Here is an 18,196-nt window from a genome sequence, read left to right on the forward strand (position 1 = left end):
CTGCAGAAAACACTGCTTGTTTTTCTTAAGCATGTCACACTTTCTCACAAAATGTTGCATTTTGTAGCATTTTTTCTTTCTGTAACCATTTCTAAGGCTAAGAAGTCTTGAATTTATCCTTCATCACCACAGTTTAGATTGATATGTTGTCAACTTTCACATGCATGAATGATTCTAACATTAATTTATGCTTAACCCTGATTTCCACTTTCTCCACACACACACACACACACACACACACACACGCACTTTGGATGGGTTAAATGCAGAGCACGAATTCTGAGTATGGGTCACCATACTTGGTTGAATGTCACGTCACTTTTTTTTTTGCAGGTATTTATTGTTCTCAGTTATCAAACAGTATAATAGCAAGAGTTCTTCTCACATGCCTGGTCATTCTCAGTGCAAAGCGAGGGGAAGAGAGTGTATTCGTGACAGGCACAGAGCGCAGCCAGCGTCCCAGAGTGATTAGCAGAGGCCAGAGAGAGTGATACAGCAAAAGACAGAGACGGGGGAGCGAGGCCAGACCCATCAGACCCCAGCGGCAGTGCCAAACAGACCCCTGTCCTGAGGCCTTCAGCACAACAAGCACTGAGGGAGAAGATAATCCCGCCCCCAGGCCCCAGAAACACCCCCACGCTCATGAATAATAATGAGCAGCGGCCTCAACAGAGCCAAGTATGTGATCTCAGGCCCCGCTCTTAAACTAACATTAATGTGAGCACAAGCTGCTCGTTTATCTGTTTGGTTTTGATGGTTGAGTTCTGCATTATTTGTAGCATTTACAATCATTGGCTCAATTAATGACTGCTCAAATATTTGCATACTACTCATACTATTTTTGCAATATAAATGCATAAACTGTGCCTCGAAAGACCAAATAAGTAAATCACAATGTGAATGCAATCTGAGTACAATGCACAATGTTGTACCCCAAAATGCAGTGCACTTGACTTGACCCTCCATTCCTAGTTTGAGGAATGAAACAGAACCACAATTAAAAAATTACCCACAATCATTAAAAAATTAAACAACTTAGACCAAGAAAGGTCATGTGACAATAACGTAGAAGACTACTATTTGAAACATTTACTGTATACGATTTCACACACGGCGCCCAGCATGAAACACAAGATGCACTTTGTGTATCGACACGACAACTGATCTCACACACAGACACACACACACACACACACACATATATATATATATATATATATATAAAATTAAACTATTCTACCTTAAAATGAATTATTTTACACCATTAAACAACAAGGAGCAGGAGGTCTGATGAAAAGGTCAAAAAACAGGAAAACAGATAAAGAAACGAATAAGAATGAAAGAAGAAATATAGTGTTCGGGGCTTGAGAAGAGTTTTTCCAGGAAGCCCCACACATGGTCTTCCCTCTCCGTCGAAGGAAAGCATCCTTCCCAGCATCAGGTTCACATTGAGTCTCGATACGCTATGCTGCCCTTTGACTCCCTTTGGCTGCTAAACCAATTAGAGCATCCAGAGCTGCTTAAACACACACAGACGTGACACACACAAACTCGTATGCGTGTGAGTTTAAACACAGTTCACATGGCGACATCAGCACAAACCGCCAAAACATGGAGAGGAGTGCACAAGCGGACGGGGAAAATGAATCACATTATGATTAATACTCCCTAAATGTCTCGCAGGAAATATGGAGCACTTGAGGCGCCTCAGACACATAACGCTGGTTAGCGGTTTCCTCATGCTAATTCTGTCAGTATGGAAGCCCGTTCTGTGCACATGTGACATGCATCCACATAAGTGGGAGATTCATTGCCGTGTCTTTATAAGAGACACATGTGATGTGGCCATATGGCTGGAAGATTCATATGTTTCCTGATTATAGCAGATTATGGGAATAGAAAGCACAAGTAGCCCTTGTTGGTGGCCACACGAGTGGGCCGTGGGGTGGGATGGGGGCGGATGGCAGCTGCAGGGGTGGGAGAGATTTAGTCAACGGTTAATTGAAGCTTGATTACACTGCTTCCTTCTTTATATGCACATTAAATTAAAGCAGCAGACAATCAGGACTGACTCCTCTATCAGCGCTTTTAATTATAAAGCGCCAAATTCCAGCAGCGCTTTCCTCAACAGAACCTCCTTTGGAAATCTTTGGACCTTCACTAGGAATTTTCTAATGTTACACTACTGGTTTCTTTTAAGATGAAGAACTGCTATAATGCAAGGCACATTGTAGAAATGTTTCACATCTCCTAATTTACCCTTAATATAAATGCACATTTAAGTCTGAAACAATATGCTTTCTCAAAATTATTAAAATAACATTACATAATATAATGAAATAAAAGGCTGTTAAAGGAAGTACACTGCCATGACTGTTTCACACTTAAGTGCACTTTAAAGTAGTTTACCATAAAGTGCATTTAGCAGTAAACATACGCAGAGCTAAATATGAACATCAGAAAGTCAGGTATAAAGACACAAGACTAAAATATGCAACTAAATAAATACACAAATGTGTAAGCATTTAGACTCGACTCCTCAAGCCCGAGCTGGAATGCTTTGGCCCAAGTTTGGCCCAAAACTCCTGGCTGTTGGCCCCGAGGAAGCCCAGACAAGGCATTATCAAGCCCTGGAAGTGGAAACACGAGTAGCCCTGGCTTGCACTAGCACAAACGCGGCTAATGGCTATCATCAAATGTTTGGTTACCAACATTATTCAGAATAACTTCATTTGTACTCAACAGAAGAAATAAACTCATACAGGTTTGGAACAATTTGAGTAGATGATGGTAGAATATTCACTTTTGGGTGAACTGTCCTTTTAGAAAGGTATAGTTATGACCAAATTCAGAAGTCTAGGATTCATACGAGCACAATCGAGTTATTCTGAGTTCAACAGCTTCCCAAAAGCGGTCATAGTTTCACATCGTTCAGGAGCATCGTGACCTTGACCAAAAGTGGCGTAGCAGCTGAACTTCGCTGCAGGGGAAAGATTAAGCCCAGCTGAGATCGTATTACAAATCTACCCACCCAGAACATTAACGCAGCTAAATAAACAAAAATCAATATCATTCAGACTATTAATCTGATACGGGAGCGTGTGACATATCTGCACAAAACAAGCACCTCCGGCAAACGCTGGCTGATAATACAGCTCACAAACGAAATAAACCTTCATTTCACATACTTGAATTCTCTTCTCCCCCAAGTAGACTATACATTTCTTTCCTTTGTTTTTGACTATATCTTCAGCAGTGCTTTTCTGGTTTGTTGTGTGTCGTGTGCTCGGTAGATAATGGAAGTCAGGGCTCCAGTGTTTAAAGGACACAGCCCAGAGGCAATGCCTTCCTCTCTCCAAATAGATTACTCCATAAATAATAATACAAAACTAATTAATTCTCCAACTTCTGAGACCCACCAGCCTGAGGCTGCACAAACGCAGAATTGTAAATTGATCCAATGTGCATCCTTTCAGATAAACAAATGCACGTGCACGTGCAACACACTAAAAGGGATTCTTTCATACCACTCAAATTTCCTCAACAGACAAATTATATCCTTTTTTTTTTGTCTGCTTAAATGTACGACGAGTCTTTTCGTGTTTAGTCAAGCTCTGGAGAAACAGCTCGGCAACTAAGGAGTTAAAAGGAATCTGTTGGGTGCAGATGACAACATTTCAAGAGGAAATTTTCCCAAAAACCAAACATTAAGCTCGTGCTACAACTGCACATGCACTTAATTTTACATTTTCACCATATATATATAATATATATATAACTTGTATTGGAAAGATGGAACAGCAAACAATTCTTACTTCATCTATATTAAGCATTAAAAATAGTGTTTCTGTGCAAATTAAAATTGCTTTAACCTCTAATTGTTGCAATACTGGAACAGACAACAAATCACTGTTACTTACACTCTGCATTAGACCGATTTTTACAGTTTTACAGTTGTTTGTGATTACTGTATGATGTAAATATTAAAAATCATTTTGCAAAAATTGGAGTCAATATAATATTCTGGTCATTAGGTCATTATTTAGATCACTAAAACTGAAACTAAAACTAAAACCATTAAAAAAGCATTATTGTTACTTATTGTTACAGAATATATATATATTTCATTTAACATTTATTTTATTTCAAGTCTTCTCATTTATTTTAGTATAACTTGAATAAAATAAAACTAAAATAGCTACAGATAAAATGAGACTGTACATAGATAAAAACTACTGGTAAAAACAACAGAATTATTCAAACTTTCACTAAATGGAAAATATTAAATTAAAAACAGAGTCAAAATATTAAAAATGAGCTTTTCCTTTCATTTGTATTTATTTATTTATGCTGTTTTTATTTTAAATTATTTTTGTAATTATTTTTTCTGATTTTTTTTTAAGTACATACAAATCCATAAATATTAACTTCCAGTCACTTTCTGACCTCTATTATGATGCTAGAAGGTGTTCATTATTACAAACAATATGCTCTTTCAAGACCTTGTTCATACATCAAATTAAACATGACATCTACTTCGACTAATGTCTGTTTATATCTGAACACAGAGCTAAAATACAGGTAAACAACATCTCAAAATGAAACAAACTAAAGATAAATGAAGAAAAGCAGTGAAATGCAGGGATGGCAGACAGATCGAGAGGATTTGAGGAAGGGGTTGGGGTGCAGAGAGAGTCAGACAGGGGGCTTTTAAGAGTACAAAGACTCCAGCAGGACTGAGTTTGCCTTCAGGCCAGCCTGCCAACAGAGCAGATAGCACAGGCCTCTGCACCCTCGCCAGGCTCTCGGCCAACACACACACTACTCTTAATCTGGCCCAGAGTGGATTAGACAGTTCCTCTCACCACCCCAACCCAATGCCCTCCAGTGCAACCTTCAAGTTTAGTGCAGGTCAGGAGGGCAGACGGAGGGGAATCAGCCCACTCAGTGTGTGTGAGTTATCTGAGAGCCACAGAATATCATCTCTTCCCTTCACTGATCTGCGCGGCTGATAGTCGTCTCTACTGGAAATTGTGAGCGCTTTTTCACACTCCTGCTGTCGATTGTTTGTCTGGATTTCAAAGGACAGTCCTGGGGCCAAGATTACGGCAAATAACGCTTGCTGTAATTCATCAACCCCTTCGACTGATGCCCATTCAGGATTACTGCACAGTAACGTGGAACAGAGAATCTTGGGAAAACTGCAGCAATCAGTGGAGTACAATTATGACAAATATTTTGGACAAAACAATTTCGCTTATTACTGCAGTTGTTTTAGACTGATATATTGTCTAATAATGTGACTAAGAATGGACTGATAAATTGGTTAGAACAAGTAATAGACGAGCGTGATTTCACCAAGTACAACATGTTCCTGGATCAACATTCCAATCAACCAATCAGAATTGAGATAGAACTTTTCAGGAAATATCTCTTTTAGGCTAACAACCAGAGTTAGGTTTTTTTGCACTCTTGTTAATCAACTATCATTTCCCACTGATTTTAGGAATAAATTATGGGTAAGGTTAGGTTTAGGGGTAGGGATTGGGTTAAATTTATATTTTTGGACAATAATGTTGATCCAGGATCATCAAAGATGTCTAATTGGCAAAATCACGGCGACCTCAATGAATAGGCCATTTTGATATATTCATCATCAACCGATAATCATTGCAGAAATGTTAACTCTTTCTTGTGTTACTTACAAAATTCATCAAGAGCCATGTCAAACGATAATATTAATTTAAAAAATATTTTTCAGAGAATTTTAAAGGAGTTTTTTTGAAAGAGAGAGAATTTTGAAGAATTTTATCACTTAATATTTAGTTAAAATTCTATAAATGAAAATCTGTCTAAAGACTTTTTGAAAAAACTGACAAATAATAAAATAAAAATTACAAATATTGTTTTTTTTTTACTAAATTAAACACATTAACATTGTTTAAATGAAAATAACAACGTTCACAAAACTTTTTTAAATATTAAAACATTGTAAATAAAAATATGAAATATTTTTTTACTGGCCAACCTGCTTTATCGATACATATATATATATATATATATATATATATATATATATATATATATATATATATATATATATATACACACACACACACACACACAGACACACACACACACACACACATATATATATATATATATATATATATATATATATATATATATATATATATATATATATATATATATATATATATATATATATACATATATAAATATATATATATATATACATATATACATATATATTTTTTTAAAATTTAACAAATAATAATAATAATAAAAAAAATTGGTAAAAAATATAGAACATATAGTGTATACATATATAATTAGAGTATATTTATAATAATAAATAGATATATAATAATTAACATATAAATACATAAAAAGTTAAGTATATATATATATATATATATATATATATATATATATATATATATATATATACACACACACACACACACACACACACATATCAAATTTTATATGAATCCGCACAGGCTGGTAATCAGATGCTTTTTAAAGACGACTATGTATTAATGACTCTCCTCCACTTCCCATAGTGGTGCTCAACTGAGACAAAATGACTATTTAAAACTAACAGTGGTTGCATAGATTCAATTAGAGGCTTTTGGTCACGGTGGAAGGGGAGCGCGGGCCAATTAACCAGCCCGACTGCTGACACAGAACAGATGACGGGGGCCGCTCGCTGTGTCACAGCCGTAATTGGCCAAAGCATATTAATCAAAACTGAAAAGGGGCTTCCAAATAGAAAAGAGAAGGAGAGAGAGAGAGACGAGGAAGAGAAATAGGGGTGAAAGTAAAATGAGTAAATGAACAGAGACACAGAGAGATAGACAGAGAGAGGTGAGGCAATGAAGGAGAAGAATACAGATGGACCTCATGTGAAGACACTGAGCAGCGATGCAATGCAATACAACTAGGACAGTCCTGTTACAATACATTAAGCATTTTAGTTTCTGCATTGCAGACAGAGAAGCTGGTTTTCAAAATATAGTGCAGCTGCCTTAATATTGAGTAGCATTATAAGACAGCATGACCACGACAGAACATCACAAGTGACTGATTTTGAACCCCTGCATGAGACACTCACAACTGATTTCAATAGTGTTTCACAGGAGCATTCTTTCAAAGATAGGATTTTTGGAGCATGATTTGCAAGAGAATACAACAGCCTTTCTGTTTAACTTGATGTGTTACTTGCCTTTATAATTGTGATATTTACTAGCAATTTTTGAGTGAAAATTCTTTATTTGCTTTTTTTTTCAGTGCACATTAATTAGTATCTAAATTTATTTCCACCATGGAATAATTCGGTAATTAAATAAAAAAAATAAAAATAATTTCACAAGTTATATGTGACCCTGGAGCACAAACCAGTCTTAAATCATTAGGTATATTTTAACATAATTTTTGATTAGTAATATGCATTACTAAGACTTCATTTGGACAACTTTAAAGGCGATTTTCTCAGTATGTAGATTTTTTTTTTTTTCCAGATTTTCAAATAGTTGTGTATCAGCCAAATATTGCCCAATCACAACAGACAATACATCAATGGAAAGATTTCTTCAGCTTTCATATGATGTATAAATCTCAATTTATTAAGGTTTTGTGGTCCAGGGTTTTCTTATCAGATTCATGTGAAATTGTGAGATATTAATACAGAAATGCTACTTTTTATCTCACAATTAAGACTTCTTCTCAGAGTGTATATCAAATTGTGAAATATAAACCCAGAATTGTGAGACAAGAAGTTGCAAAAATGTATGGAAGCTTAGTTCTGCTATTCAATAAAAAAATTATTAATTAAAAGGTTAATTGCTAATTTTTATCGCACAGTTCAGACTTTTATTTCTCGTAATTGCACATTTATAACTCACAATTTGGACTTTCCAAAATTGCGTATTTATATCTTACAATAGCGAGTTATACATTTCTAACGGCAAGTCAACATCTTGGAATTCTGACTTTTTTATCAGAATTGGAATATTTATAAAGTTTATATCTTGCAATTCTGAATGTATATCTAACAGTTATAAATACAGGCAGAAATGTGCGAGAAAAAAAAATTGCCTGTTTTTTTTACCTATTTTATTGTTAACACCTTGATCAATTTTTCCACAGTGCATTCTGGGAATGCTACCTTTGAATTGACCTACCTATGATGTCTAAATGCTGTCTAGGTAGGCAGTTCACTAGTTTGGAACAGAGCTAGTTTCCAGCAGGGCAGTAGGTGCTCTGGAGGAGCGTGTGATAATCGCGCTCAATTATATTCTGATTGACACTGACAGAATCTGGGCACTGACATACAGGACACAGATGAAAGCCATTATCAGCCGCTGAAACAGGCTGTCACTTCTCAAAGAGGATGTTTACTGTACTAAATAGTGTGCATATGCTCTCTACCTCTCTTCTCTGGTCAGTCACACCTCACGTCAGCAAACACACTAACAGCTGCGGACAAACACTTCTCGAAAAAGCATCTAATATAGACAGACACCATATACTGGTTATCATATCAACTAGGATTACTGTTTAAAATCATCAGCTGGTTAGGCTGAAATTGGAAGCATGCAATGTATGGACTTGTTTCAGTTCAATCACTACAATATTTTTATATCTAAACATATACGCATGTAAAAAACAAATAGAATTTTTAGTGTGAATATACAGAAAGTGTGGCCAAGAGCTGGTCATTCACTCTTATGCTTAATTCAGTAATTGGTTAATAACTTATCATTCAATAATTGAATGTCAAAACGACAGACTTTTACATTAACGGCTAAAATGAGATAAAATAAAGTAAAATTAATTAATTAAATCACTTTTATTAAATTTTTAATTTTTTTTACATATTTTATTGCCTCAAATTTCTGTATTTCTACATTGATGCAGATATGTCTTAAATTATTATTTTTCCCTCATATAAAGGATATAAAACAATTAATTCAATAACTGACAGAATGTCAAGAGACTTTCATATTTATTATATTACCCTAAATAATCATGAAATAACCCTTGAAGGTCATATTTGTTTCCACAGATCTTGTCCGCAGTCTGTCAGCTTAACGAAGGTTTATATGCCTTGGATTCTGTTGCATTTGGAGAATGTGTGGAGGCTTAATCATCTGTTCTCCTCCACTGATATGCCTGAGTGAGTATGGGATGCATTCGGCTACCAGAAACAAGTGAAACTCAAACCACACACACACACACACACACACAGGAGCACACGGCAAAGCTCCTCTCACTCTGCACTGCTGCCTCAACAGAGAGAGAGAGAGAGAGAGAGCGAGAGAGAGAGAAGGAGGTTTGTTTGCCAAAATCAGCAGGGGATCAGCACAGTGAAAAATGTCAGGTCAAATTGTTCTTGACAGTGTTAATATCTGCACCTCACAGCAATAATTACATGTAAATAAACAGCGAAATAGTGCTCAGCTGGAGTCTAAGAGGAAGAAACTGCTTGTGTGAGACAGCCAGCTGAGACTCTAACCGCTTACACAGATCATTTTACAGAAAGTGAATGAACTAGACAGAGAAACTCAACTCAGTGTGGTGTTTGCTAACACAAGCATTACTATTATTATTGCTTATATTCAGAGTTAGTGATTTGAACAAACCACAAATACTATATTAATCTGATGAAGCTTAAACTGTTTCGCATTTGACACAAATTTCCTTTAAATGATGATTAGCATGATCAAAACATTGCTGAAAACCTGTTATACACAGTCTAATGCATGCTTGTATATATATATATATATATATATATATAGATATATATATATATATCTATAGATATATATATATATATATCTATATATATATATATCTATATATATATATATATATATATATATATATAAATACAAGCATGCATTGTATTGCATTGCATTGCATTATATGTTCTGAAACTACAGATCGTAAACGAAGCATTTAAATATCTTACCAAGACACATTATCGCAATATATAGAGACAAAGAATCAGAATTTCATTTTACTTTCTGGCGATATAAGTATCAGCATTTGCACCATATTGCATATTTTGTGCAATTTGAGATATATATTCTCACTACATCATGCAACATAAAGCCTGATGTATCAAATACAATACACAACAAAAAACCCTTTTGCACTTTTTTTTAAATATATATTTTGCCTAAAAGTTCAATTAATTGCTCCATTAAAAAAAAAAAAAAAAAATCAACAGATTTTTCTGACTATTATTTCATATGTCAGGCTGTTTGTGCTACGTGCATGAATTAAACTACTTTCCAAATAATTACTTTTTTAAACCACACGGACAACTATTATATGGCGAAAGATAAAACAGGTGAAATATAGCTTACATTGAGTGAGAGTGAGACCAGAATCATGATGCACATGAGACAGACGACAGCTGTCCCGTGATGCTGCAGTCACACGGGCTCAGCCAGAGCGGGTCAGGCCGAAGACAACCCGAGACATCAGACAGCAGGTTGCTGGTGTTTGGCTGTAGATGTGTGTGGTTGGGGGGTTGAGTTCGGTAAAGTTAGAGCGGCGCTGCTCATTGGAGTATTAATCACGACGGTGCACCTGTCAGAGTGGCATGTGGAACTAACAGAACACACATTTCACAAAGACGACATCCAAAAAGCCAACACGACCCCACAGTGACCCTACAAACCCTTAACCTGTGAACTCATGATTATGAGGGCCTAGGTTACCTGGAAAAATGCCTTCACCTGCTAATAGGTGTTAAAACTCCTCTTTTATGACAATGACAATAAATTGAAGCAGCAGCAAGCAAAAAGAACCTGAAAAATGCCTCTGAACTTGATACTCCTAAGTTATTTTCCTAAATAACGTTTAATCTTGTAGTTACAAAGGTATTTAAAACATGATCCGACAACCACAGACAATATTATTTTTCATCACTACATCAATGAAAGTCACTTGCTTTGATGTTTTATCAAATGCATTGACATTCAAATTGCCTAAAATTTGTTTTACCTGTAAAAATGTCTGAAAGTCATTGCATTACATACTGTACGATGCAGGTCTTTTATCTTCATTATTGTCACTTTTCTTCACTATTTTTGCACAATGTCTATGTTTTTAGTGGATGTGTGAAGTCCATGATCCAATAACCACAAACAGACACAACACTGACTCAACACTGCATCATTTTAGAATCTCAAACCAAGCGAAATGTAAAATAAAACACAGTTTGATATTTAATCTAATGAAATTGCATTCAGATATCCAAGTGACTTCAGTGTTCAAATATCTCTTCGGGTCACTATATGGGATAAAACCACAAGTTCGATTACACTACATAAAAAAAAAATCATGGCCTCTGGTAAAACAATAAATAAGTCGTCCAGCGTGTTGTGGTCTCTAAGTAGTTGACATACAAGATACAATTGTTGTGTGTGCGCGTATACGCTCGCCATTCTCCACATTATAGAAATTTCCAGTTGTGTGGGACACACAGCATATGAATTGGTCTCAGTCGTTCCCTCTTTAAATCCCTATCTCCTAGGATTTGCTGAAATTTATATTGGCTGCCTCTGCAAGATAAATGTAAATCGCATTCCCTTATATTTGCTATTTATCAGGATGCGCCAGCTCACTTTCGGCAGGGGAAAATATCTCTCACCCGCATACAAACAGTCTTGCATTTAAATAGCATTTTTATTGTCCGCCGTAGCCTTTCATCTGAACGGCGGGAAAAGCATCTTCCTCTCCAGGGGAAGGAGAGGGAGGGGAAAAGAGAGACCAGCACACAGTCGTCTTGAGCAGTCTTAAAGGAGGAAAAAAGTGCAGCGAAATAAATAAATGAAATTCTTTTTCTATGAGATGAGAGAGGATGTTGCTATTGGGCTCCACGGGTGACTGCTGGGAAGCCAAAGATGGAGGTTAAAGAACACAGACAGGCGTGGAGCATCTATGACCTGATCTCATGATGAGACTGACCACCTCTGAAATCACCTGACAGTCTGTGTGTGTTGCATCATACAAAGACTTCTTTTCTGAACTAGAATCTCCCAAAACTAGACCTTTATGCTTCAAATTCTTTATCCTTATAAAGGAAATAGTTTCCTGTGCAAAACTCACATGTCACAATGCTGCTATGCTCTGAGTATTTTCTTTCTGGTCCAGCTCAAGAGTTCTGCTCTCAAGTTTCCATGATATTCAGGTCCCACCATCAATGGTAATCTAATAGATTTTTTTATTTATTATTGTCTATCAAGCAAAAATGTTAATTATTTGAGCATTTTTTATATTCAGAAGTTTGGGAAAAAAATATCTTATGATTACCAAAGCTGCATTTATTTGATCAAAAACACAGTCAAAACTATAAACATTATTTCAATTTAAAACAGCTGTTTTCTATATGAATATATTTTAAAATGTAATTTATTCCTGTGATTTAATGCTGAATTTTCAGCATCATTACTCCAGTCTTCAGTGTCACATGATCCTTCAGAAATCGTTCTAATATGCAGATTTGATACCTAAGAAAATTTTCTGAAAACAGTTGCACTGCTTCATATTTTTTTGCTGCTTAATTGTTTTCTGGATTCATTGATAATTAGTTTGAAAAAAGTATATTTGAAATAGACATCTTTCGTAACAATATAAAAGCCTTTGTCACATTTATTATTAGTTTTATGCACCTTTGCTGAATAAAAGTATTGATTTCTTTAAAAAATAATTCTGACCCCAAACTTTTAGTGCACATGGTAAATTTTAATAGTTTAAATTATTAATCTGGAAAAAAAAGAGAGAAAAAAAAGAATGAGAAACCATAACATTGATCATAATCTCAAAAGGTAACCAACATCTACAGACCAGAATAATATGATAAAACCTTCAATGTTTGTTATACATTCTTAAAGTAAAGCTTCCAAAATATTTTTTTCCCCCATTATAAAGAATATTCTGTGCAATGTAAAAGTTCCATGGATGTTAAAGGTTATCCATGGAACCAAAGATGCAAATAAAGAACTTCTATTTTTTTTTTTACAGTGTGAGGAAGTTGAGGAACCATAGGCTACAGCAACACAAATGTCATATGCAGCACAAACTAGTGTCCATGAAAAGGTTTAGAAAAGTTAAGGTAGACAGGTCTGACACTTGCACAGTTACTTTCCATTGTCATCAGGCCTAAGACTAAAGTTACTTACACCAAAACCAGTTTATTTATTTATTTTTTGCCCGTGGCGAAGATTTTGTCTGTCTGATGTTCTTGGCAGCTGCCAAGCAGGTCTTGTTTTTTTTTTTTAAAGCCTCTTATAGGTCTTTTCCATTACTGCCAAATATAAACAGTATCTGTTTTAATATGGCGTCTAATTATTAAGTATCATTTCCCTCTCTCGCGGCGCGAGCGCACGGGGTACGGATGAATGCCGCGCGCTCATCCGCTTTGATTCGTTCGTCGGGAGAGCGTGCCAGCTGACACGGTGCCCAGTCTGCGGCTTAACGCGAGTTTTTAATAATGTGTGGGACTACATGAGTCTCCGCGGCTCATTGATATTCACGTGCCTAATGTCTTGTCAAAACTGCGAGGCGAGGGAGACGGCAAGAGAAGCGAGCACTTGAAATTTCTGAGGTAGGTTTCTTTCCTTTTTAGTCGACGCCAGCACAGGGTTCTTAGACGTAATTCATCCCCTTTTTTCCGAGAAGGACTAATGGAAGAGGGAGAGGGTTGAAGCTTCTCCGCGCTTATCTCTGTCTGACAGTCGCGAGCAGCGCTTGGCGAGGGCTGCTGTTAGCGCGCGCTGCTGTGCGGTACGGTGCAGGCGAGCAGGCCCGGGGACACGGATCAAAGGGAGGCTCGGGTGAGCGCCGTTTTTCTCTCTGATCCCTCCGGTGGCGAGACCCAACCCCGGCCGTGCGCTGCCTTACGCACTCATCCATCAGCCCGTCCGTGAGGAAAGCCTCATTCCACAGCACAAACGCACACACACACGCGCGCACGTGCAACAACCACTTTTCCTTCCTGTTGTTATGTTATAGTTATGATTTAATCACATTAAAATTCTTTCTGCAACTGCTGGCAATACCACGTGGGCTACCTTGGACAACTATTGTGATAATAGCATGGTATTTCTTAGAAATACTGTCTCTGATGTAAATATCTTGGTGTTTGATTGTGGTTATTCTGTAAATCTGGTCACGCTTCATGACAAAGCATCACAATATTTCCATCCTATACTGTACTTTTTAAAAATGCATTACAATTATGCAATGCAATTGCAATTATGATACTTTGACATTCATATATATATATATATATATATATATATATATATATATATATATATATATATATATATATATATATGAATGTCAAAGTATCATAATTTTCCATCCTATACTGTACCACAGTATCTCTAATCTTTGATGTTTAAGGGACCCTCTTATGCTAGGCCAACAATTAATCAGTGTTATTATAGTTAAATAATTACATTGAAATTAAATGAACAGACTAATTAAACTAAAGGAAAGCTGTCTGTGGTTCTGCAGGTGCATGTTGTTTTCCTCGCTCTCCCAGCAGGTGTCCCTGTCAGGCAGAGCAGTGGAATCCACCTCAAACGCTTCAGCCAAGAAACACATTTCCCAGGACCACTCTTAAAAACCCATTTAGAAAGGCGTAATAGCCAGCACGAGCACCTGACATCTCGTTCTTTGTGGTTGAGCAGCTCTAGATCCATCTCTGGCTCTGATAGTCTCTGTTTATTCCCATCTGCAGAGAGACAGGAAACTTCTGCTTTATTTCCTCTCGATAACATCATTTAGAGATTTTCTGCTTGGTTATGGGACATTAGCTGTCTCAGTATGGATATTTGAGGGGTCATCGGGACAAAATATATAATTATGTAACTTGTTTGTAAAACAAACACAGCTGGAGATTTTTTTCCCTACTGGAAACTTGTCTTCCAGCGACAAAAATGTATTCTGTCCAAAGGAAGGAAAGGAAAAAGAGTGAAATTTCCCCGATATCTTCCAGAGTACGCATACTTATCCATCACCTGCTGTGCGACAAAATGAAATGGGGAGATATGGCTCACCTCAACCCAAAAACATACCTGCAGACCAGCCGAGCAATGCCTAATAGACCCCATCTGACACTGCGTCACTCCCAGACCAGCCTAAACTTATAATCAGGGACTACGACAACTACAACCACTGGTGGATGGCTTTTCTACTGGCCTGTAATGGGAAAATACGCTCTGTCTGGATGGGTTACACCAACACCTGTGCTGAGATCAGCAGGAGTCCATTACCGCTCACCACTCGGCCACCACAACCCATTTACAGCCACATTTTGGTCAATCTTTACCAGCAACCAGTAGCCCATCAGAAGCAAACGCTTGGAGAAATAGCTCCGAACACATGCGTCTATCTCCTCCAGACAGGTGTTGTCTGTGAAGTTCCAATAAAAAGCAGTTATCTTCGATCTAAAAAATAAGAATTTTTTTAGAAGGTGTCACAGGAGGCAAGGTGACATCTGATGTTTTGTAGAAGGAAAAGGTTTCCTGCAGTTTCTTTTCACTGATCAGAAGAGCCAGCCGTGTGGTACTAAACGATCAGAGTTGAGGTCGGGTCAAGTGATGTCTGATATGACCCCAGCAGATGCTCTTGCACACTGTGAAACAGAGATGAGGATTTTCCGTATGAATGCTGCTATGGCTGCACAGACAGTGTGAATTGTGACTGAACTCTGTCTCTCCTGTCAGAAACTGCATTTATCTCCTCACAATGACTCTCCCATATGGACAAGAGTGAGAGGTGCTAGATCAGAAAGGTTAAGAAAATAGAAAAGTCCACTTTTGTCAAAATATTATAGTATATCAAAATATATCAGTTATTGTGATCAAAAACACTGAAAAACACTGAAATTTTGGCTGGAAAATGCTCCTACTGCTACTACTACTAATAATAATTATTATGATATAAAATAATATTTTTTGCAGCTAAGAAATAAAACATAACCAGTATTTTTCACACTTTTCCTTCACTATATAGTCAAACTCATACATTTTTGAAAAAAATTTTTTTTATATAAAATTGCTTTTGTAAAGAAATTCACATGTCAAACCAATTTATATGAATCTACAAAACTATAAAAACAAGCATTCAAACTTTAAAGTTTTAGTATATAGAAATACACTGATAAAAAAATCAAAACATAGCAATTATAGAAAATTGTTCTTCAATTTAAAGCCTGTAGACCTGATCCAACTCATTAAATAAAAAAATAAAAAATAAAAATATCATTTATTAGGAGAAAGTGTTTAAGCACAGCTGAGAAGGAATCAAGAGGCAGCGTCTCCGTCACCAGTGTTAAATGCTCCCATTAATAGAAAAAAGACCTCCATGTCTGCTGGTATTTAGGAAGGTTTGGAGCGAAGGCATTAGTGCTCAAAGCCCTTGTGCCACGATTAACAATCTCTCTCACTGTAAGACGCCCATGTTATCCTTCAGACGTTGTAGTTACGAGGGGAAAAGCTCTTTTTTGTCACCAAATCCTTTATTCTTTCTTCTCTGGAAAAAAAGAGGGTAATACAGAGAATGTTTCTCAATCTGCTTTGAGAGAGCAGGGGAGAGAAAAGGAAACCCCCAATAAAACATGTGTGAACGAAAGGGTAATTGTGGACAAATGCAGCATTGAAATTCATTTTCAACTCTTTACACACCATTTCAATCTTATTTTATGCTTGTTAGCCACATCTTGTTGGTGAGGGTCCGCAAGACTGCCCAGTATTGATGGATAATTGTGTATAATTCACTCCTTACATGCGATTTGCATCAATGCACATTATTTTTTAATGCTGTGTATTTAAGACAGCACCCTAAATTCTGATTAATGAGGACTAAAGAGGATACCTGAGAAACGAGATCTGCACACTATAAGAAATGAGTGCAAAAAGAAAGCAATTCCTGTCAAATGGCACCAACTCACTCTCAATAAATATATGTATATCAAATATATATTCTGCTATTCTTTACTCAGATAAAATTGACTAAAGCAACATAAATGTCACTTTTCTTGCTAATTATCTGCTTTTGTTCTGAATCACGTCACATTGAAGTAAAAGCCATTTCATGCTGACGGTTTCTGGTATAAAAACAACAAAGGTTTGGGAATAATTCTAATATTGTTTTCAGACTAGGACAAACTGAGCAAACTAAAAAAAAAAAAAAAAAAACACTTTCGTTTCTCCATATCAGTGCAAAAATGATCTGTTTCCACACAAGCAGCGAATGCTAGCTTAACTCGACAACGTTCTTGATCTGTGAACCATGCTGGCGTTCATTCAGCGTGCCTTTCATCATTCTCACCCTGGAAAGAGGCCTCTGCACTAACCTGTGGTGAAAGGCCGTTGCTCACCGGATTCATGTGGTTGCTTGAAGCTGACGGGCTCATAAAAGTTTCTGAATAGCTGGAGAAGGTGTGGCGGTTGGATGAGAGGCCGTAGGCAGAGCTACTGTCAGCCGAGAGCCCGCCCTGGTGCATGGAGGAGGGCGGCAGAGGCTGCGGCCGGTGCAAAGTACTGCTACCATCTGAAACACAAACACAGACACCATACTTTAGATTCGGAAACACATATTGACTATTAAAATGAGTTTTCCCTCAATAAAATAACTAATTTGCTGTTTATTAATATTAAGTTAGGTAGCTGTAGTAATAGTCAAGTGTTAGGTATGATTAAGGGATCTATGGTCATGCATTAATATGTGCTTTTACGTAATAATAAACACCCAAAATGATAGTAATATGCATGCTAATAAGCAACATTTTAATAGTGAATAGTGTTCCCTAATCGAAAGTGTTACCCATACTGGGATATTTTTTTTTTTTTACATCTGGTACTGTGGCAACACCATATTGTTTTGGACATGCACCATGGTATTGCAATGAATATGGTACACATTCAGTATCATCTGATACCATTATACCAATAAAGCAGTACTGCTGTAGTTGTAACCATATTGTTTTTGCAGATTTATATACCATTCAAAAGAGTTGGTAAGATTTTATTTGATGTTTTTGAAATATGTCTTTCTATTAAAAAAATATAGTACAAATAGTAATACTGTGAGACATTATATACTTATATATACATTTAACTATATTAAATAGAAACATTATTTT

The 18,196-nt window shown here is 36.5% G+C and overlaps 1 protein-coding gene across 2 annotated transcripts in view; it reads right to left on the reverse strand.

Moving 5' to 3' along the window:
* LOC128022047 (paired box protein Pax-7) overlaps window positions 1-18,196 on the reverse strand; it is a 55,603-nt gene that overhangs the window by 5,978 nt on the left and 31,429 nt on the right. For both annotated transcript variants that reach the window (XM_052609254.1, XM_052609253.1), the window contains exon 7: window positions 17,408-17,604. In XM_052609254.1, coding sequence (XP_052465214.1) covers window positions 17,408-17,604 — 197 coding nt within the window. The remainder of the gene's footprint in view (window positions 1-17,407; window positions 17,605-18,196) is intronic.

Source organism: Carassius gibelio, chromosome A11 (assembly GCF_023724105.1).
Source record: "Carassius gibelio isolate Cgi1373 ecotype wild population from Czech Republic chromosome A11, carGib1.2-hapl.c, whole genome shotgun sequence".
Lineage (NCBI taxonomy): Eukaryota > Metazoa > Chordata > Actinopteri > Cypriniformes > Cyprinidae > Carassius > Carassius gibelio.